A 22966-nucleotide genomic window follows, 5' to 3' on the forward strand; every position below is an offset into this window, starting at 1 on the left:
AGGTGCTAGTATGATGACTAACAAAATGCTATTGTGTCTTCTCACATTGAATCTATAATACCATTTGGAAATAATATTGCTTGTTGAGCATCAAGAGTCACATGAGTTATCTACCTGTGGGAACAAAGCAGGAAGTTTTCACAAATCAAAATGACCTGGGTGTAATCTCAGAGAAGCAGGTAATGAATGGGATAGCATATTGGAATGTGGAATCTTATTCAATTGTATTGTACCTTGTTTGGAGATGGGAGATGGGCAAGATGAAGAGCTGGTGACTCATGGAAGCCCAGAAAAAAAAAAAAAGAGTCAAAAGCAATCACTTGCCCTGTGTATCTGAGCACCACACATAGGGGAAATTGTCTTGACTAAACAGACTTGACCCTTATGGTTTTCTTGGTAAGGGTTCAGTCTGGGTTTCTAAAGTAGCTTGCCTGCAAGGAGATGATGTTCTGGTCTAGTTGATACAAACATTTTGATTCTGCTGGATGGTTACACTTTTCACTGCAAATTTATAAGTCCGTATTTTGCTTATATTCCATATTTCATTGACTTTAAGACTCACTGATGAAGCATATATCAAAAAGCAACACTAGCATTTTGCTGTACATTACACATTGATCCTGAATTTGGAAGGTCAAAATAAATGAAAAATTTTGAAAACGGAGGACATAGTGTTATAATAGTTCCTGGGAGCTTGCTCCACAAGATATTCTGTAAGGGTTGTCAATGTAGTATCATGATCTTATGGTTGTTCATCCTTCTTTGTATTGCTCTACCTTTCCCTTCACAAGTTTTCCCTAAATAAATCACTTTTATGCCTTGGCTTTTGCTTCTTAGATGATTCAAACTAAGATAAAAGCCTTCTTCAGGAAATATGTGCTTTGTTTCACAACTTGTTGTCTTTGGATGTGGCTTCACTGGCAGCTAATCAGAATGATTTTGTATGAAAACTTCCTAGTATATACCCAGAAATAATATTTTGAAAGAAAGTTGGATTCAGGGTGGAGTATGTGGGAATGTGGAGGTAAGGACACCATCTGCTGTATACCTTCATTGGTTATTTATCTTTCAACATCTTTGATTGTTTCCACTTAGATAGAGATAGTGTTTGTCCATATGAACAAAACTGGGCTTGAAGAGTTGGATTTTCCTACCTTTGAATTTTCTTTCCAGAAGGAAGGTGGCAGCAACTGAACAGGAAGGTGAGTCTTCATAGTTCTAGGAGAAGGCATTTTTTCGGCCAGATCTAGACCTGGGAAAGAAGGCCACACCATTTCCTTGAACATTTTTCATCATCAGCCCCCTGAATTCAATATTATTGTTTTGTTAAATATCTAGAATGAGATTTACCAAATAGTTGTCTTTGCCTAAAATTATGGTTTTACATGTCTAAATGCTTCCCTCCTGGTGACACCTCTACCATCCATTCAGGTAGAGGAAATCACTGATGAGATACTGGAAACCACCAAGGGAGGCAACATTACTCTTCTTATTTGATGGATTGGTTGTACTTGTGTGGGAAGATGAAGATGCTTTGGGAGGTCTGAGGATGGTGATAACTATGACCCCAACAAGCACTTGGATATTTTGTCCTTTGGAGTTTTCTATTACTGCAATGGAGAGTAGATTAAAGCAGCTGGAGAAGAGCTGGTGTCCCTCTTGATGTAGGTGAATTACTGGCCAGCTCTACAACACAAGCAGTTCCTTTGATCTTTCTTCCAACCTTTACTTTCCAGGCCAAGAACTGCAACAGCCACTATCTAAACACCACACTGGTCTCTGTGCTAGGATGTATTTTCAGATGAAAAATTGAGCCTTACAGTAGTCAAGTAATTTCAGTAATTTCTCCAAGTTAGTAACTATGACAGCCAGGGCTGGAAATCAGTTAGTCTTTGGTGTGGAAAGCCAATGGAGCGGGGGGAGGTGGGGCTCAAAAGACTTTGTGAAAAGCACCAGAGAGGCAAGGAACAATTAGATAAATCACAACCAAATCCTCCTTGGAAACAGAATGTCCAATCCTGAGTGTTAAAATACCAAATACAGGCTGGGATTTGGCCACACAGAGTACCAGTCTCAGGGAGGGGGCTTGTCACTGAGGCAGAGAGGCAGACTTGGTTGGAGAAGCACAGCTTCTAGTGGAGAATCAGAAGGAGGAGGCACCCCCTGGAGACCTGGCAGTGATGGGAAATAAGGAAGTAAAAGAAAGAAAAATAAAGATCCTGCAGAAATGAAAGAAACAGCATGCCAATTCTTCCTCCCCACCAACCACCAATGTTGTCCATGAACAAAACTGCACAGTAGAGGGCAGAATGGACAGAAGAGGGTGCTTTCAAACTAGAAATTATGACAATAAAATGAATACAAACATAAAAAAGCAGATCTCATGAATACAAAACTGCTATGAAAACCAGAAAAGGCAAATCAAAGCCTTTAACCTGTTGAAAATTCTCCCCTCAAAACCAACTACAATCCTAAACAAAATTGTGATACAATACTCCAATCTTGATTAAATATCCAAAACAAACGTTTGGGAAAAGGAACAAACAACTCAGAAATATAAAAATTAGGAAATGAAATAGGCAAAATTTATTTATAAAAATAAATAAAATAAAATAAAATAAAATAAAATAAAATATATAAAAAAGAAAAGGGGATAAATGAGAAAAGATTTTATGGAACTGAGAAAAGAAAAAGCACAATAACATAAGAAGGGAAGATTAAATCATAAGGTTGACAATGAAGGATAGGTTTGAAAGGAAATTTAAAAAAGGATGTTGAAGAAAAGCAAGAAGGTAACCAAGAGATGGACGATGAGGTAAATAAAAAAGTAAAAAGGGTCAGAGAGAAAGTGTCTGATTTGGAAGACAAGCCTGGCAGCTCTAACGTTGGTATAAACTGCAGTTCCTGAAAAGAAAATGAAAATGGTGGAATAGAACTAATATTTAAACTTATAATATGAACAAACTTTCTTGAAAAGAAGACTTGAATTTGTTGAGATTTTAGCTAAACTATTCCATAATGTCTCGTAATCCATTCTGGGTGGCCAAGCAGCCTACAGGGGCCTTGAGCATGCCAGTTCACGCCCCAGCTGCATAACAGTCTGCAGAGACTACCCAATGGCCCTGAGATCAACAGTGTCTGTTACCTCCCAAGGCCTTCCCTGGGAGCACCCCTTTAGATAAGACCCCTGTAGAGCCTACCAAAACCCTGCTCCTTTTGGTTTGGATTGACTGTTCTGGACTTAGCCCAGAATCCCCAAAGCTTTCCACTTATGGACCTTAATAAGGGCATGTGCCCCAGGTCCCATCTCTCTACCAGCATCCTGCCTTGACCTCTCATTTGGTCACTCAAGGCATGCCCTGCACTTCCTCCAGGACCAAGGAGTAGTGGACAGTGCTATTTTGATTCCTTATGGTCTTTCCTTGAACTGAGGCTCACCAGACCACCAAATGTTAATTTAACAAAGTCACAATTAGGTTCACAAGTAGGATGGACTAAATCAGCTTGCTTTTGATAATAAGAAATGCATTTTAGTTTCAATGGCTTACTGATGGGCTTTATCATGTGCATAATTCCATGGGGGAGGAATCCACTGCCTACTGGAGTTTGGTTGCACTGCTTTGCCCTACTGCATACTGCCTTTTCAGAGAGCTGCCCCAAGTTTCCATCCCACAAGTGCAAGTTACAAAAAAAGCAATGATAATTCTCCCAAACCTTGAGAGTATTGCTAATCAGAGCTGGTTTGAGGGGCCATGGGTGTATTTCCCACTTATTAATGCCCAAGGGTTACCCTCAGTGGCTGTTAGACTTTGAGCATGTTTCTCAGCTTGTAGTACAGACCCAGATGCTGACTGTTAGGGGCAACTGGCTAAGATTTTAGCAATATCCTGTTGCCCTTAGTTAACAGAAGAGAATATGTGAGTTGCACACCCGGCTCACACATAGGGCCAGATAAATGTGCAGTGCCCCTAAGAGGAGAGGGACACTCCCTGTCTCTGATTGGCGGTGCTTATGGGATGTACTAGGACTCTAAGTTATAACTTGGATGATAGGGATGTCCTCACTGGGGAGGTAATGGCCCCTCAAAAAGGCAAGAGTGGCTGGGTCCCACAGTCCCTCTGTCACTGCATACCTTGTTGCTGTGGCAGTTTGTCCCTTGACCCTATGCGGTATCAGGGGTCCCACTCCTGGTGTATAGGGGCACAAAATCTAATAGCCAAGTACAAATGACTTGAGCACCTGGTGCCTGCATCAACTAAAACTGTCTGAGGAAATTAGCAAGCTCTGTACTAAATGGAAAACACTCATAGAGGTGCTGTGGGCGCTGCTCAGTGTTGTGGTGTACCAACAGACCAAGGGACTGGTTCTATACTCTAGGGACCTGGGGCCAGCCCTAATGAGTCTGCCACTGCTGGTCTGATGGAGACTGACACTAAACCCAGTGAAGTCAATTGGGACACCCTGGAGAGGGAAGCAGCAGGTATTGGCCACTGGGGACGTCTACCACAGATTTTTCCAGTGAGGATTCAGAAAGTCAAATCAGTGGTGGGTAATAGAGAATTAGAAACTGAAATTTGAAGCTTTACACATCTCAAGATTAAAAATATCTGAAAGGACTGTAGAGCAGGAGGAAGGAAAAGGGGCTGACTGGCTGTTGAGAGTGTTTAATACGGACTCTGAGCTATTATTACTCAACTCACAGACATGAGTCAACTAGTCAGTATTTACAAGAAGCCCCAAATGGATAACTTCTTAAAAGTCCAAATTCTGGACAGACACAGATGACCCAACCCCCAACCCATAAGAGACTACCCCAGGACTAATTCAACCAGAATTAAAGCAAAAACTGCAGCCACAGATTGTCTCCATGTCCTAACTGGGATTTCTAATAACAAGGGAGAATCCAAACCCAAAGACACAAGCCCCAAAGATATAGAGGGCAAATCCAACTCTCTGCTTACTTGGATTTTCAAGGTTTGTTGTGAAGTTTACCCTTTTATCATAGTTATTACTGCAAAGATTCAAAGCCAGTGGAAGATAGTCAATGAGGCCCAACTCCTTTCCTGTATGATTGATATGGTCCTGTGGGTATATCACTCCTATGAATATAGCAACCTATCCAGATGACCTGGATTTCATCTCCAGTCTGAGGAAGTCCCAATTGATTATGAATCCAAAGAATTCTTCTTGCAGGGAGCCTCCACCAAATGACAGGACCAAACTTCATTTTAAGAGGACCTCCCATAATATTCTGGAGGCCATGCTGGGAATAGACTTGACAGTTCTTCCTTCATGAGAGAGACACTCTGCCAGCTGGGGGTCCAGATCTCATATCTGGACAGTTATGGTGCAAGCTCCTCTCAGAAACTCATGTTCATTTTGAAAAAGACCCCAATCTCAATGGCCCAGATGACTTTAGGGGGTCTCAAAGCTCCCTCTGCCCCAAAGAACCTCACTGACCTGTGGGCCTGACAAACCCCCAGAGCATTACCCTAGAACTGAATGGCTCATGGAACTTGTCACCTCCTGGGGATAATTGCCTATTCATGACTCAGTAGTCCACAGGGACTAAGGCAGTAACCTGACATTCTTTTCTTTGTCAAACACCATAGCCCAAGTCATAGAAATCCCAGGTAATCCTTCTAAATTTCTCAAATAATCTCCTACAGCCTACATGTCAGAGCCAATAAAACCACAAAGGGAGTACAAGGAAAGCTGGCTATGGCTTTCCAAACCAGTTGCCAGTGGTGGTGGCCTCCCTGGCTCTCTTTTTCCCTATTATAGGTTTGCATGCACTTACTTCATGACATGCCTAGTAGAATAAACCCAAATTCCTGGATTTCTCATAAAAGGTGCCAGACAATAACCTGCCCAATTTCCTCCTCCAGGAAAAAAACTAAATACACCACATTATTGACTGAGTACACAGGACTTAAGGTCTGTCATTAGAGATATACTTGAATTGGGGTCAGTAGGCCCCCCATCTCACACTTTAATAGCCTGGCCTGGTCAGTGTGAAAACTGGCTACCAGTTAATGGAGATTAACTATTGACTATTATTGGAGGGGGGGGGGGTGCCTGGTGGCTCAATCAGTTAAGTGTCTGACTCTTGGTTTCAGCTCATGTCATTATCTCATAGTTTGTAAGACTGATCCCCACGTTGGGCTCTGTGCTGTGTGGAGCCCGCTTGGGAATCTCTTTCTCCCTCTATCTCTGTCCCCCCGACCCCCGTTCACCTCTCCCCTTCTCTCTCAAAATTAATAAACTTAAAAAAAAGAAATACTTAAAAAACCACAATTGACTATCAAAACTTAAATGCACAGGTTTCTGTCATTAAGTTTCCCATTCCCAGTATTATAGACATGGTAGATGACATCCAAAAAGCATGCGGTCCTTACTTTGATGTCCTAGATCTAGCCAACGTGTTTCACTTGATCTTGATAATGGAAGACTCACAACTTCAATTTGCTTTCCATTTCAAGGGCATTTTGAACCTTTACTTGGGTGCCCATGGGTTATTTAAACATTTAAGCACCCTGCTTTTGCATATAACCAATGCAGACAAGATTTAAATTCACTCCAATTAACCCACTGTAGCCTTTGATATTATATAAGTGACATTGTCCCTTTGGAACCTTTTGAGGATGCCATCCAGGAGACTTACACTTAGTAATGTATTTATAGCAGAGAGGATGGGCCATTACCTTGTATAAGATCCAAGGACCAGCCACTTCTTTCAAGTTTCTAGACATAATGTGGCAGCTGTGGACTGTGAAGTTTCTCTCACTATAAATAATTAAGCCTCCTGTTACATTATAGCAGGCAAAACACATATCAGGTGTCTTCATTTTTTGGGGGCAACACATTCTACATTTACCATTTTACTAAAACCTATTTGTGTTGTTAGATGCAATCCAGCTTCTTTCCATTTGGGAGAACCTCACCAAACTGTCTTGCATCTGGCCCAGCAAGCCATACAGCAGGTCCTGTCCTTAGTCTCTCTGGGCTCAGGCTTTTGAGTTGAATCAGTGGAGATATTTGATTAGGCCTTGTGGAGTCTTGGGACTAGGCATGGCTTTATCTGACTGTCCATGGGACCTGGATCAAAGATCTGCCCCAGACAGCAGCTTAGCACATGCCACTTGAGCATGAAATTTTGGAAGCCCACTGGGCCCTTTTGGGAAAAAAGGCATTCATAGCCCACCCTGATTTGCAAAAAGTCCCCATCCTTCATTGGGTTAGCAATTCAACCCAGCAAAGGTTCAGCATGGTCCTGAGACCTCATTGTTAAAGTGAAAATGGTACCTTTAAAAAAGCTCAATCTGATGTCAAGGGTCTTTCCAGATTACAGGAGGGTGTGGCTCCTCAAAGCTCAGCCTCTTGCCTACTATTAATGAAGGCAACTGGTGGCAACCCCAATGTTGGCCCCTATAGCATTTTGAGAAGCTCCCTGGGACCAGTTGTCTGGCATGGAAAGGGAGTGAGTGTTCTTCACATACAGCAGTGCTGCCATCATACACAATGCTGCCCACCAGCAGGCTGCAGTGGTCATCCCTAGTCAAGAAGGCCACTCCTGGCTTGGCCCAGATGGCAGGGTTGGTGGCAGTGTGCTTGGTTCCACAACAGACCACAAAGTGAGACTCCCAAGGGCATATATTTTTACTGACTCCTGAGCTCTTAGCCAGTGGGCTCTCAGTCTGGTCTGGATAATGGCAAAAGGATAATTCAATGTCTCTGGGTGTCTCCATTTGGAGAGGGACAGCCAATTCACATATGCCAATTATAGTCACTCATGTCTGCGTACAAATGCCAACAAACAGCAGAAGCACATTCTAATAACATTGCAGACTCCTTGTTCCAACATTCCAATAACATTCCAGACATAACCACCATATAACTATTCCTCCAGAGATGCCATGCCCACCAGAAGAGCAGACCCCTATTTCAGGCCACAGGGGAGCAACAACACTCACTGATTGGGGAAACAGGCGTGGAATCCTTTTCACCCTTGCTCTATCCAAACTGGTGGTAGATAATTGATTGCTCCTTTGTCCCCAAACAAAACTCTGGAAGATTATCAGGTCAGTGTGACAACTTGTGATGGCAAATTTGTTGTATCAGACTGCTGCTGCCCTCTGCTGGAGCTAGTGGGTATGTGAACACCATCATCAATACCTTCTCAGGATGCCTACAGGCTGTTCTCTCCAGAAACACTGCTTCCTATTGCTCAATATCCTCCTTAACCAGATATGTGCTTGTCCCCTTACACCCACCAGACATTACAGATTCAGATCAAGATAGCCTTCCACCTCCCAAGCAGTTCAATAATGGGCTCTGGAACATGGAATCTTGTGGAATTTCTGCCTAGCTCACTGACCCCAAGCAGGTGGACGTATGGAGAGGAACAATGGCCTTCAGAGACATGCTTCTCAGATTTTAAACAGAAGGGAGGCCCCAAGTGGACAGAAATTTTCCCCGTGGCTCTAATACTGCTTGATTCCTGGCTCTCAGCTCTTCCTACCCCCACACCAAATACATCTTCTCCAAAAACCCCTTTCTGGTACTGACAGGGAACCCTGACTCCTCTGACATCAAGGAGGATGTCATTCACTTCTGTTCACTGGATGAATGCTTCCCTCACCATTGTGATCTTTCCATTGTCTCACTGTCATCCATATGCTGGCAACCTCATCAGGGGTGGATTGTACAATATGACCCTCTTCTAATAGAGAGCTCAATGGAACAAACCCTACCAAATTGCTTAGAGATCATGATTATACCAATTTCTTTGGCATGGATGATGGTCCAGTATTAGCCACAAAGCTAAGAACACTGGCCTTGCTCAATATTCTGGTTTTAAGGCAGGTTAATTAAAGCAAATTCATAGAAAGTTTTGTGGGAGATTGAAATTATGGCTTCAGGGTCAACTAGTGGGATTGTGGATCTCAGAGAGAAGAAAAAGGTATTCTGCCCAGTGGATGCCAGTCACATTAAGAAATGAAGCCCCAAAAGAACCATAGAATCCAATGGTGGGTCTCAGTGGATGCAGGCCAGGTCTCTACCCCACCTTAGATGAAGAGGTAAATGACCTCTTGCTCCTAAGCAAACATGCTCCTCCTTTTGTTGCTATCCAGATTGCTTTCCCTGAAGGACACCCCACAAGCTATTCAAATGCAAATGCTCTCTTTTACTGTGGCTACCTTGGATAATAGGGTTGTTGGTAGATCCCTCCAGCCTAACTCTATCTCAGGAGATGAGCTGGAACAAAATTAGCCAGGTATACAACTGTACTGAATGATGGCTGAGCACCAAGTGTTGCAGGCTCTATGTAGCAGGGGTCAATTCAGCAGGCACAAATTCTGACCCAGAGTTCATCTCTTCTATATTAAATGGTGCCAATGGAAGTGATGCTTAAAAGAGTCATTCCATCCTTACACCATGCCTCAAATTATATTTACCCCAGGCCAAATGGCCCTACTGTCATAACCAAATCAGACCCATCTTGGCTGGCAGGTTTGTGCTCTAACCACCCTATCATAGTTTTCATGAGGTTATCTCTGGATTGTACATCTGCCATCCACAAAATATCCCTACTGTGAGCCTATCAATATATCCAGAATCTATATGCATTATGGATGTGGTCCCCACAAAGTTCAGTCATGGATATTGCATGCTCCTTTGCAAAGTGCACCCTGATGATCTAATGGAGCCCAATGAGGTCTGCCCATCTAGTACTAGAGTCCACACTTGTAGTCCCACCCCGAGCCAGGCCTCTAGGACATGTACTTGGTATTTAACACCAGCAGCCACTTCTACCCTTCATGGATCTTCATCTGGGAAACCACCCTCTCCTGGCCTCACCATCCCCAAGCACAGCAATGCCTCAGATAACACTGCCCCAGCCCAAGAGCTCTTGCTGCCATTAGAGTTGTGACTGCCTTACAGACAGCAATGCCACAACCCAAGGGAAAGATGAGAGACAATGTACTTCAACCTTACTTGACCTTGGGATTCCCACCCTGAGATCACCTCTGCCCCAGGAAGGAAATGACTGTGGTAACTGTCAGCACAGAGGCCTCCATTTGTAAAAATGCCTCCACTTGATGGAACCTGAAGACCTCATAGATTCTACTTTTCTGAAAGAGCTATCTGCTTCTCTGGAGAAACTTGCCTCCATCAAAACAATTGCAAAACCTCTGTTGACTGCCTGGTGGTGGTAGACATCATTTTACCTTTGTGGCAAGCCAAACAATGTATTCTTTTTTTTTTTTTAAACAAATTTTTTTTAAGTTTATTTATTTTTGACAGAGAGAGTGTGAGCATGAGCGGGGGAGGGGCAGAGAGAGAGGGAGACACAGAATCTGAAGCAGGCTCCAGGCTCCAAGCGGTCAGCACAGAGCCCGACGCGGGGCTCGAACTCACAAACTGCGAGATCATGACCTGGGCTGAAGTCAGATGCCTAACCGACTGAGCCACCCAGGCGCCCCCCAAACAATGTATTCTTAACCACGCTAGCCAAAATATAACACTTCTCTGCAACACTTTCTTAACCATGCATATCATAAAAAGTTGATTATTATTGATCAACTCTGAAACATACCAAACTAAAATTATTATATTTTAAGATAAAGAAAACAATTCTTACTCCAGGTAAAAGATGAAATGATTCATAAAGTCAAGAGAATTAAACTGGCATCAGACTATCAAAAACAGCATACAAAGCAAGTAAACAGTAGAACATTTTCAAGAAACTTAAGGAAAGAAAGTGTGAATGAAAGATATATCCAGGCAAGCTGTGCTTCAAGTATCAACACTATAGAAAACAGTTTAAAACATTCAAGAACACACACAGAATACAATATATATGTATTTTCCTGAACAATTCACTAGGGTAAGTTTGATTTAACCAAAAGGAAAACATTAGTACAAGGATTGATAGTGAGAATTTCACATTATTTAATACTAGAACTAAAACTTAAAAGGGATGAAGGGATAGGTGGAAGAACAATATGTAAACCTTATAGGCTCTAATAAAGTAGAAAGAATGCAACTTAAAATTTAGAGTAGGATTACTGGTGGTTGTATAAGTAACAGGGGGAATAAAAAATTCCTTTGAAACTGGCAGATCAGGTAGTAAAAGCTTAAGTAAGAAAAAAGAGGATTAAGTACTTATAAAAGGTGATAATAATACATAAGCAACCAATTGCTAGAAAAAACTTAAGAATTTCCTTAAGAAAAAAAAATGAAAAACTCCCACACAAAGCCATCCAAATTGGTAAGGAAGAAGTAAACCTTTAACTATTTGCAGATGACATGATACTATATATAAAAAAACCCTAAAAACTCCACCAAGAAACTATTAGAACTGATAAATAAATTCATCAGAGTCACAGGATACAAAATTAATGTACAGAAATCTATTGCATTTGTATACAATAATAACTAAGCACCAGAAAGAGGAATTGAGAAAGTGACCCCATTTATAATTGCATCAAAAATAATAATATACCTAGGAATACAGTTATCCAAGGAAGTGAAAGATCTGTACTCTGAAAACTATAAAACATTGATGACATAAATTGAAGATGACACACAAAAAATGGAAAGACATTCCATGCTCATGGATTGGAAGAACAAATATTGTTAAAATGTTCATACTACCCAAAGTAATCTACACATTTAATGCAATCCCTATCAAAATACCAACAGCACTTATTCCAACAAATAATCCTAAAATTTGTATAAAACCACAAAAGACCCCAAATAGAACAATCTTGAAGAAGAAAAACAAAGCTGGAGGTATCACAATTCTGGACTTCAAGTTATACTACAAAGTTGTAGCAATCAAAACACTATGGTACTGACACAAACATAGACACATAGAGCAATAGACCAGGATAGAAAGCCCAGAAACAAACCCAAAATTATGTGATCAGTTAATCTTCAACAAGCAGGAAAGAATATCCAATGGGAAAAAGACTCATTCTTCAACAAGTAGTGTTGGGAAATTTGGACAGCTACATGCAGAAGAATGAAGCTGGATCACTTTCTTACACCATACACAAATACACTTCAAACTGGATGAAAAAGGCACTTGGGTGACTCAGTCAGTTGAGCATTTGACTTCAGCTTAGGTTATGATCTTGCAGTTTGTGAGTTTGAGCTCCACATCAGGCTCGCTGCTGTCAGCTCCTTCAGATCCTCTGTCCTCCTCTCTCTCTGTTCCTCCCCTGTTTGTGTTCTCTTTCTCAAAAATAAATAAAAGTTAAAAAATGGGTGAAAGACCTAAATGTGAGACCTGAAACCATAAACATCCTAGAAGAGAGCACAGGCAGTAATTTCTCTGACATTGGCCATAGCAACATTTTTCTAGACATTACTCCTGAAACAAAGGAAATAAAAGCAAAAATAAACTATTGGAACCACATCAAAATAAAAATCTTCTGCTCAGAAAAGGAAACAATTAGCAAAACTAAAAAGACACCTTACTTAATGGGAGAAGATATTTGCAAATTATATATCTGATAAAGGGTTAGTATCTAAAATATATAAAGAACATATATAATTCAATGCCACAAAAACCAAGGGCACTTGCCACTAAAGTGGGAAGTTTTGCCACTAAACTGGGCAGAAGACATGAATAGACATTTCTCCAGGAAGACTTACAGATGGCCAACAGACACATGAAAAGATGTTCAACATCACTCATCATCAGGGTAATGCAAATCAAAACTACAATAATGGGTGCCTGAGCGGTTCAGTCGATTGAGTGTTGGACTTTGGCTCAGGTCATGATCTTGCAGTTCATGGGCTTGAAACCTTCATAGCTCAGAGCCTGGAGCCTGCTTTGTATTCTGTGTCTCCCAATCTCTCTCTGCCCCCTTTTCATGCTCTCCCTGTCTCTTTCTCTCTCTCTCTCAAAAATAAACTTAAAAAATATATGTATATATTTTTAAAAAATATGAGATATCACTTCACACCTGTCAGAATAGCTAAAATCAAAAACACAAGAAATAACAAGTGTTGGTGAGGATGTGGAGAAAAAGGAACCCTTTTGCACTGTTGGTGGGAATACAAACTGGTGCAATCACTGTGGAAAACACTATAGAGCTTCCTCAAAAAATTAAAAACAGAGCTACTCTACAATATAGTAATCACAGTACTGGGCATTTACCCAAAGAATATAAAAACATTAATTCGAAAGGATATATGGACCCCTATATTTATTACATCAGTATTTACAATAGCCAAAATATGGAAGAAGCCAAATGTCCATCAATAGATGAATGGATAAAGAAGATGCAATATTACTGAGCCATAGAAAATAATGAATTCTTGCCATTTGCAATGAGGTAATGACATGGATGGAGCTAGAGTGTATTATGCTAAGTGAAATAAGTCAGCCAGAGAAAGACAAATACCATATAATTTCACTCATATGTGGAATTTAGGAAACAAAACAGATGAACAGAAGAAAAATTAAAAAAAAAAAGAGAGAGACAAATCAAGAAAAGACTCTTAACTATGGAGAACAAACGGATGGTTACCAGAGGGGAACTAGATGAGGAGATGGGTCAAATAGGTGAAAGAGATTATAAATACACTTATTGTGATGAGCACAGAGTAACATATAGAATTGTTGAATCACTGTATTGTATACCTGAACTAATATAACACTGTATGTTTACTATAATTGGAATTAAAATAAAAAACTTAAAAAAAAAACTCCCACACATTTTTTAAAAAAAAAAAGAAAAACAAAAAGGATATAACAAATAGGGAAAGAAACTAAATATTTCTTATTGCACATGACAATATTGTCACTAGCTAGACACCAAGACCTGATCTTACTCACCTGCTTGTAACCACCAACATTTGTCTCACATTTTCCGTCAAGCTCTTCTTTTCAGTTTATCTCTTAACTCGGGCAAAAGACCCAATGGTCATGGCATCCTGTGATGGAAACCAAAACTATCCCTCAAGCAATAATGACTGCCCTGATGATGAGCTCCAACTGGCCCAGACCACCCAGACCAGTTTGAGCTCGACACTCAACTCACATCTGTGCAGAGGGACCATGGAGTGACCTGTGGAGTGACCAACAGTTACCTTTACTTCATTATAATATTAAAATCTCCACCCAAGGAGGAGCACAGGCCTCAGTAACATAACATGCAATGTATGTATAGGCATGGTTCCTTAAGGCGCATGCATGACGTTATGCCTCCCCCTTAACATACATGACAAAACTCCCCTTTCTGAATATTTATCCTAACCCTAAATAAAATGAACCCATTTACCCTTGTTGTGAGAGTCATGGCTTTGGAAATTATTCCCCATGATCTCCTTATTTGCTGCAAATAAAGTTTCCTTTGTGTGACAGCTCTACCTGGTGTGGTTTTTATCTGTGACTCACTAAGGAGTAAACTCATGTTAGTTTGACATATGACATATGATATATGACATAATTGTGAACAAACATATCAGTCACATCAATAAATGTGAGTGGGATTAAATCATCTATTATAAATAGATGATTCAAGGGGTGCTTGGCTGGCTCAGTTGGAAGAGCACATGACTCTTGATCTTGGGGTTGTGAGTTTGAGCCCCATGTTGGATACAGAGATTACTTAAGTGAATAAAAATAGGTTCAAATTGGCTCATAAGAGAAAACCCAATCATATGAAGCATAGAAGACACACCTAAAACACAAGAAAGAGTAAAAATAAAAGGGTAGATAGATATACAAAATGCAAATGGAAACTACAAAAAAGCAAGGATTATGATATTATCAAATAAAGTAGTATTCAACCCCAAAAGCATTATATAAGAGAAGAAAGGAACTCTGGAGGTGCCTGGGTGGCTTGGTCAGTTAAGGGTCTGACTCTTAATTTTGGCTTAGGTCATGATCTCATGGTTCATGGGATTGAGCCCTGCATCAAGCTCTGTGTTAACAGTGCAGAGCCTCCTTGGAATTCTCTCTGACCTTCCTTGTGCATGTACTTGTATGTGCTCTCTCTCTGTCTCAGCATAAATAAATAAACTTAAAAAAAAAAAAGAACTTTATAATGCTAAAGTCTCCATTATAATAATACAATAGAAAAATCACGAATATTTATGTACCAAATAACAGAATAACCACTTATATAAAACAGAAACCACAGTAGATGTAAGGAAAAATAGAAATACACTAATAATAGGATGTTTAATTCTTAGTACATGACAAGTCAAGTGGACAAAAAGAAAAAGCATATATAAGATTTAAGCAACATACAGAATATATTAGATGTGGATAATAGAGAATGTATTTTCTCAAGTGCACACAGAATATTTATAAAAATTGATAATATAGTACAAATGAATAATTTTCAAAAAGGTGGAATACTACAAACAACACTCTTTGATCACAAGTGCAATAAAACTAGTAATTAAATACAAAGCCCCCCCCCCCCCCAAAAAAAACCACCCTTCCATCTGGAAATTAAAAACTTCTACTAAGTGCCTCTGGTGTAAAATTACAGGAATTCTGAAAAATGTGGTAAAATGAAATGTAAAGAAAACACTACATATCAAAACCAAATATATTTAAAATAGCAATCGAGAAAAAATGTATAGTCATAAACAGAGAATGGCTGAAAATGAATGGATTAAATCCCCAGCTCAAAGAACACTGACAAAATTCAACAGTGATTTATGATTAAAGACTCTGAGAAAATAAAGAATTGAAGGGAGCTTCTTTGCCCTGATAAAGAATATCTACAAAAAAGCTTTAGCTAGCATCATACTTGATGGTAGGACCTGGATGCTTTTCCCTTAAGATCAGGAAGAAGACAAGGATGTTTGTTTTCATGATTTCTGTTTGACATTGCACTGGAGGTTCCAGGGAATGCAATAAAGCAAGGACAAGAAAATAACAGATATCCAGACTGGAAAGGAAGAAGAAAAATATTCATTATTCACAGAACACATGATGGTTCATGTAGAAAACCCAATAGAATATACAAAAAAGTTACTAGAGTCAATAAGCTAGGATGCAGGATACAAGGTCCAATACAAATAGCAATTATATTTCAGTATACCAGCAACAAATAAAGATTAAAATAGAAAAATGCCATTTATAATAGCATTAAATAAACATTTTTAGGGTTAAATTTGATTGAAGATGTGCCAGACATAAGTGATAGAAGGTACCAGACACCAGCAAGGGAAATTAAACAAAGCCTAAATAATTGAGATGAACCACATTCCCAGATCAGAAATCCTGATTTTGTTAGGGTAATACTTCTTCCCAAACAGATCAATAGATTCAATACAATCCCAAACAAATATTGGAAGATATTTTTTTCCTAGAAACTAACAGCCTGATTCTAGAATTTACAAAGATCCTAAAATAGCTAAAGCAACTTTGAAAAAGAAGAAATCTGAATTTATAATACCTAATTTCAAAGCTTATAAAGCTACAGCAAGCAGAAGGTGTAGTGTTGGCATAGAGATAGACACAAAATGGAGAGGAACAGAATAGAAAATCTAGAATATACCTATACATATATGGTTAGTTGATTTTGGAAAAGAGGCCAAGGTTATTCAATGGGAAAAAAAGATATATTTTTTTCAACTAATGGTGCTAGAATAGTTGACCCAATCAATAATGGGTTTTCAATAGGTATTATTTTAAAAATAAAAAAATAATTTGGGCTTGAGAGTTAATAATTTGCTCAATGTCACCCAGATAAACATTTGAAGCTGGATTATTTGATTCCAAAGTCTATGGCTTTTCATCATTGGGTTGTCATCTATTACAAAAGCTAGTATTTGCCACTATTTACTTTATAAAAACATGTCCTTTATTCTTAACTGATTTCTAGCTCTTCAAGGGTGCTGTCTGTGACTGTGTGCTGTTTCCTTTTTTTTTTTTAATTTGTAAGTTTAATTTTGTGGTTTTTTTTCAAACTTTTACTTACATTCTAGTTAGTTAACATATAGAGTAATAATGGTTTCGGGAGTGGAATTTAGTGATTCATCACTTACATATAACACCCAGTGCTCAACACAGCAAGTGCCCTCTTTAATATCCATCACCCATTTAGCCCATCTCCCACCCACCTCACCTCCATCAACCCTCAGTTTGTTCTCTATGGTTGAGTCTCATATGGTTTGTTTCCCTTTCTTTTTTTCCCTTCCCCTATGTTCATCTGTTTTGTTTCTTAAATCCTACATTTGATATCTGTGTATGTGTGCTGTTTCTTAGTATCTTTGGTGTGAAGTGTAATTGTTTGTTAATGATAATGATGCTATATATAATTTTGTTGGATTCTGTGGTTGACTGGTTATAGATGAAATATATTTGAAGATAATCCTCTATGCCAAAGGAGCACAATCACAGAGGAATATGGTTCTTTTTTTTTTTTTAATGTTTATTTATTTTTGACAGAGAGAGAGAGACAGGGCATGAGTGGGGGGAGGGGCAGAGAGAGAGGGAGACACAGAATCTGAAACAGGCTCCAGGCTCTGAGCTGTCAGCACAGAGCCCGACGCGGGGCTCGAACTCACAGACCACGAGATCATGACCTGAGCTGAAGTCGGACACTCAACCGACTGAGCCACCCAGGTGCCCTGGAATATGGTTCTTAATCACTGGATGCTAGGAGTCCTCACCCTGCCTTCTCTGTGTTATACATTAATGATCACTCTTGAATTCCCAATCACCAGTAGGAAGTAAGCTGTCTGATGTTACCCAATTGCATGTTTTATTTTATTTTATTTTATTTTATTTTATTTTATTTTATTTTATTTTATTTTATTTTATTTTTAGATTTTCTGTTAACAAAATTTCTTTTTTTTTAATTTCTTTTTAAAAATTTACATCCAAGTTAGTTAGCATATAGTGCATCAATGATCTCAGGAGTAGATTCTTTAATGCCCTTTACCCATTTAGCCCAATCCCCCTCCCATCTGGTAACCCTCTGTTTGTTCTCCACATTTAAGAGTCTCTTATGTTTTGTCCCCCTCCCCGTTTTTATATTATTTTTGCTTCCCTTCCCTTATGTTTATCTGTTTTGTATCTTAAAGTCCTCACATTAGTGAAGTCATATGATATTTATCTTTCTCTGACTGACTAATTTCTCTTAGCATTATACCCTCTAGTTCCATCCATTTAGTTGCAAATGGATTTCATTCTTTTTGAATCTTATGGGAGTCCTCTGTGCTTCCTGGATTTTGATGTCTGTGTCTTTCCCAGGTTAGGAAAGTTTTTCTTTTTTTTTGAAAAGTTTTGTTTGCTATGATTTGCTCACATAACCTTCTACCCCTTTTTCTGTCTCTTCATCTTCTGGGACTATGATTCTGATGTTTTTCCTTTTTAATGAGTCACTGATTTCTCTAATTCTTAAATCGTGACCTTTTGCCTTAGTCTCCCTCTTTTTTTCTGCTTCATTATTCTCCATGTTTGTCCTCTATATCACTGATTCACTGTTCTGCCTTACCCATTCTTGCCACCGTGGCATCCATTCGACATTGCACCTCAGTTATAGCATTTTATTTCATCTTGACTAGCTTTTACTTCTTTTATCTCCATAGAAAGGGATTCTAATCTATTTTTGACCCCAGCTAGTATTCTTATTATCGTGATTCTAAATTCTGGTTCAGACATCTTGCTTGTATCTGTGTTGATTAAGTTCCTGGCTGTCATTTCTTCCTGCTCTTTCTTTTGGGGTGAATTCCCTCGTTTCATCGTTTTGAAGGAAGAAAAGGAATTAATAAGGTAAAAATTTTTTTTAGTTAAAAAATTAAAAACAACACACACACACACACACACACACACACACACAGACACACAAATCAAATAAATGATGTTAGGCCCTAGGTGTGTTTTGGTCTGGTTGTTGAAAGAAGCTTGATAGATTAGAGAAAAGAGAGGGGGAAAAAAAAGAAAAACATTTGAAAATTTGAAAAAATGAGTAGAATGAAATATAATAAAATGAAATGATGGAATAGAATTTGAAAAATTTTACAAAAAAGTAAAAAAAATATAGTAGAAAAAAGTTAAAGAAAAATATTTTTAATAAAACTGGAAAATAAAAATAATTTTTTTCTCTTTCTGTTTACAAGAAAAAGAAAAGAAAGGAAAAAGGAAAAAAAAGAAAATTGAATAGATGGACCAGTGAACGACTGAAATACGACTGAAATTACATCATTTTCTCCTAGATGTCAAACTATGAAGCACTTTATAGTCCATAAACTAAGCAGGCAGAGAGAGTTGTGGTGTTCCTGAAGAGCGAGATTGACCCAATTGGGCTAGGCTTAGTGTAATGGTTCCATTCTCCAGTAGGTGGTGCTGCTTAGCTTACTGGGGTGGATTGTTGTGGCACTTGTAGATGTGTACACACATGCACGGGAGGGGTGAAAATGATGCCACCCAGCTACCTAGTCTCTAGTATCAGAACTCTGTTCTCCCCAATCAGCAATTGTGCACCCATCCTTTGTCTCTGGCTTCCATCTACTGCCTGCTTTTACACTGTCTGTGACCACGCCATCAGGTTGCCATGTGGCACCTCTCTCCTGAGTTCTATCTCAGATGTGGCTGTGTTTCCTGACCCCTTGCTTCTGAGGGACTGCAGCTTTGACCCTCTGGAGGAGGGTCTCACCAAGCAATGGCCGGATGCTGGCTGCACCCAGGAACGTTTGTGGGACCGAGCTGCTGCCAGTGCCCAGAGACTGGGGCTGGGTGTCAGCCTTCCCCAGAAAAAGTTCACATGATCATGTAGCAGCAGCATTTCAGGGATTATGGAAAGTCACAACACACATCTGGCACCAGGCTTCACCCTTAATGACCTTGTTCCAGCAGCAGCAAATGTGGTTGTTCTCTAGGGTCTGCTGGGACCAGGTGGCCACACAGCCTCTTCCAAATGTCCTTCCAGCAGGAGAACCACCTTTCCTCATGTGGCCTGACGATCCCCAGACCTCACTCTGCTCCTGGGAATTTGCCCTTCCCACCAAAGCACTGCCAGGTATTGAGCTGCAGAGTTTCAGACTCTGCACTCCCCCTGTTTATAGAGTCTCAATGGAATTTAAACCCTCTCCTTTCTCCTTTCTCCCTTTTTAGTTCAGTTCCTGCAGCTGTTTCCACTTTTCCACTTTCTCTCCAGCTGCTTGGGGGGGGTGCCTTTCCTGTACTCTCCCCCCATTTCTGTCCTCTCTCCTCAAGCAAAAACAGCTCCCTGCTCTCCATGGCTTCTCTCTCCCCAGTTCACCGCTCCACACCATATACCTGCTGAGTTCTCTGGTTCAGGTTGTGCAGATTGTTGTGTTAATTCTCAAATAAGTTTTCTAGGTGTTCAGGATGGTTTAGTATTGATCTGGCTGTATTTCATGGACACGAGGTGCAAAATAAAACTTCCATGCTGTTCTGCCATCTTGGCTCCTCCCCAATCATATATTTTAGAAGAAGAATTTAAGAGTATTATTTCTCAATTGAAGTGAGTACTTTGATTGTAACCTTTTCCCCAGTAACCTTGAAATATTTTCCAGAAGGTTGATTGTAGAAATAATTCTATTCTCGGATGCAAACTCACCTAACACAGTAGTCATGGGTCTTAGCTACAACATCATAGGCCTTATTTGGGCACTTACCTGAGTTGAAGGGTGGGGGTAGAGTCCACTCAATGAAAGGATGCCGGTCAAAGGTGTTGGCCCGTTGGCACTTCTGCACATCTCCGTCATTTTGGATCATGTCCACAATCTCCTGTGTCCAGGTTGTACCTAGAGGCAATACTGATTGTCAGTTCCATCCACTCACTGCACAGTTCAATTCATTTCCTTGATTATTTATGTATTCAGTAAAATTTACATTTGCTGAGTGTTAAACAGAATCAGCTTACTTACCTTATTCTCTTTAATTCCCAGTGCCTTGCATAGGGCTTTGCACCTGGTAAATGTAGTCTGAGTGAATGAATACTGAATTAAGTGAATGTAGGGACATACAGAGATGAATTAGCCACCCTCCCTGTCCTATGACATTTACAATCTTTTTGGAGGTGATAAGATAGGACAATGACTGCTTTTTGCCTAGCTTATATCCATTCTTCCTTTCTTTCTCAAGTTAATAGATCCTTAATTTTTAGCTGGGCATATAGCTACTTGCCTCAAAGGTAATATTTTTCTTGCATGATGTGGCCATGTCATTTTGGGAAGTTGTCTTTAAAGGGAAGGGACATGGCCTTACTCCTCCCTTCTTACCTTCTTGCTGCTTTTTGGAATGCGCATGTGATAGCTAGAGCTCCAGGAGTCAGATTGGACAATAAAACCAAAAGCTACACCTGGAGATGGTGCAGCAGAAAGTTAGAAAAAGCCCAGGTCTTTGATGATCAAGGCAGCCACCATTTCATAACTGACTACTAATTCTCCAGACTGCTTTTTCTTTTGTGTTATTTTGGGTTTTTGACACTTCTGGCCAAATTGAATCCAAATAGACACAGAAGAGGAGTGGACATAGACATATAGATAGGCAAAGAGGCAGACTGTGCTCATTGTCCATCAGATACCCATTTTCCTCTTTACATAAGAAGTATTTGTGTCGGGGCACCTGGGTGGCTCAGTCGGTTAAGCGGCCGACTTCGGCTCAGGTCACGATCTCGCGGTCCGTGAGTTCGAGCCCCGCGTCGGGCTCTGTGCTGACAGCTCAGAGCCTGGAGCCTGTTTCGGATTCTGTGTGTCTCCCTCTCTCTCTGCCCCTCCCCTGTTCATGCTCTGTCTCTCTGTCTCAAAAATAAATAAACGTTAAAAAAAATTAAAAAAAAAAAAAAAAGAAGTATTTGTGTCTTTCTGGCTTTTAGCAAAACCTGCTCCTTACTGATACATATGACATATACACAGATAACTAGAAGATGAACAGTATATAGTAAAAGCCAGAAAGGATGTGCAAAGGGCTAGAGGACTGGTCTACAGAGGAGAAGATCCAACTTGCTGTGGAAGAGGTCAGTAAGTCTCAGCTGAGATGGCTTTGGAGTGTAGAGTCAAGCAGGACTGAAGGTCCATTCACATTAAGAAGCCAGGGCATCCCAGGCAGGGAGCCTCAGGAGCAAGATAGAGTCACATTTCCTCACTGGGAAGTATAAGCAGGCTCACAGTGGGTAGGAGGTGGTAGGGAAGGTGAGGGAATAAGGCTGGAGACTTGGGGACTGTCTTATGAGGGGCTTTGGGACTGACTGCATAATTTCAAAGGTGAGCTGAAAAACATTTCTGCTCTGAGGTGCAATGCAAATTCAAATTCAGTTCTGGGCAGGAGAAATGTCCTGTGCAAATCAGACAGAGAAGGAGATTCTTGAAACAACTGAACCCTGATGACAGGAAGACCCTTCTCTAGTTTAAGTAATGCTTAATCATGAGAACAGAGTGAGGTTAAGGAGGGAATTCCCAGCCAGAGAGGACAGGAACAGTCTAATGAAGGTTTGAAGAACTGTAGTGACCAGACTATTTTCTGAGTTCTTTCTGGTTATGAATACCTAGAGTCCCTCTTGGTGAGTCAAATGGTCACTGAGACTTTCCCAAACTGGCTACAGCTTCAACTTCCATGCCTCACTCCGTCACTTGACATTATAAGCACAGGTAATGCAGGGGGATCATCAGTCATTCCTGGAGCTTCCCCAGTTAGGATTCTTCCACCCCTGTACAAGCCTGGGAACCCTTGCCTTTTCAGACCTTCACTTTTGTCACAACCCCCTCTTCATTTTATGAGGTCCTGGTAAGTATCATCTCCCCTCCTCCAGATTCTTCCCACTGTGCTTGGGGTTTGGACCCAGTACTATCAGAACATTTCATATTGGGGTGAAAGCCCTCATTTCCACATCAGTGTCCCCCACTAAGAGATGTTTTTTATGGGCAACGGGTGCAGTCACTCCAGGATTTCCTCGTGGATGGGAACCAGGAGTGGCTGGGTTGGCAAGATGACTGTCATAACTTCTGTGCAATT

General features: G+C 40.2%; 1 protein-coding gene across 1 annotated transcript in view; it reads right to left on the minus strand.

The window, feature by feature from the left end:
• Positions 1-22966, minus strand: part of LOC109258064 (sulfotransferase 1C1-like) — a 50487-nt gene that overhangs the window by 6008 nt on the left and 21513 nt on the right. The window contains exons 3-4 of the mRNA XM_019434614.2: positions 20629-20757; positions 1155-1252 (exon numbers count right to left, since the gene is read on the minus strand). Coding sequence (XP_019290159.2) covers positions 1155-1252; positions 20629-20757 — 227 coding nt within the window. The remainder of the gene's footprint in view (positions 1-1154; positions 1253-20628; positions 20758-22966) is intronic.

Source organism: Panthera pardus, unplaced genomic scaffold (genome assembly GCF_024362965.1).
Source record: "Panthera pardus isolate Hobbes unplaced genomic scaffold, ASM2436296v1 HiC_scaffold_25, whole genome shotgun sequence".
Lineage (NCBI taxonomy): Eukaryota > Metazoa > Chordata > Mammalia > Carnivora > Felidae > Panthera > Panthera pardus.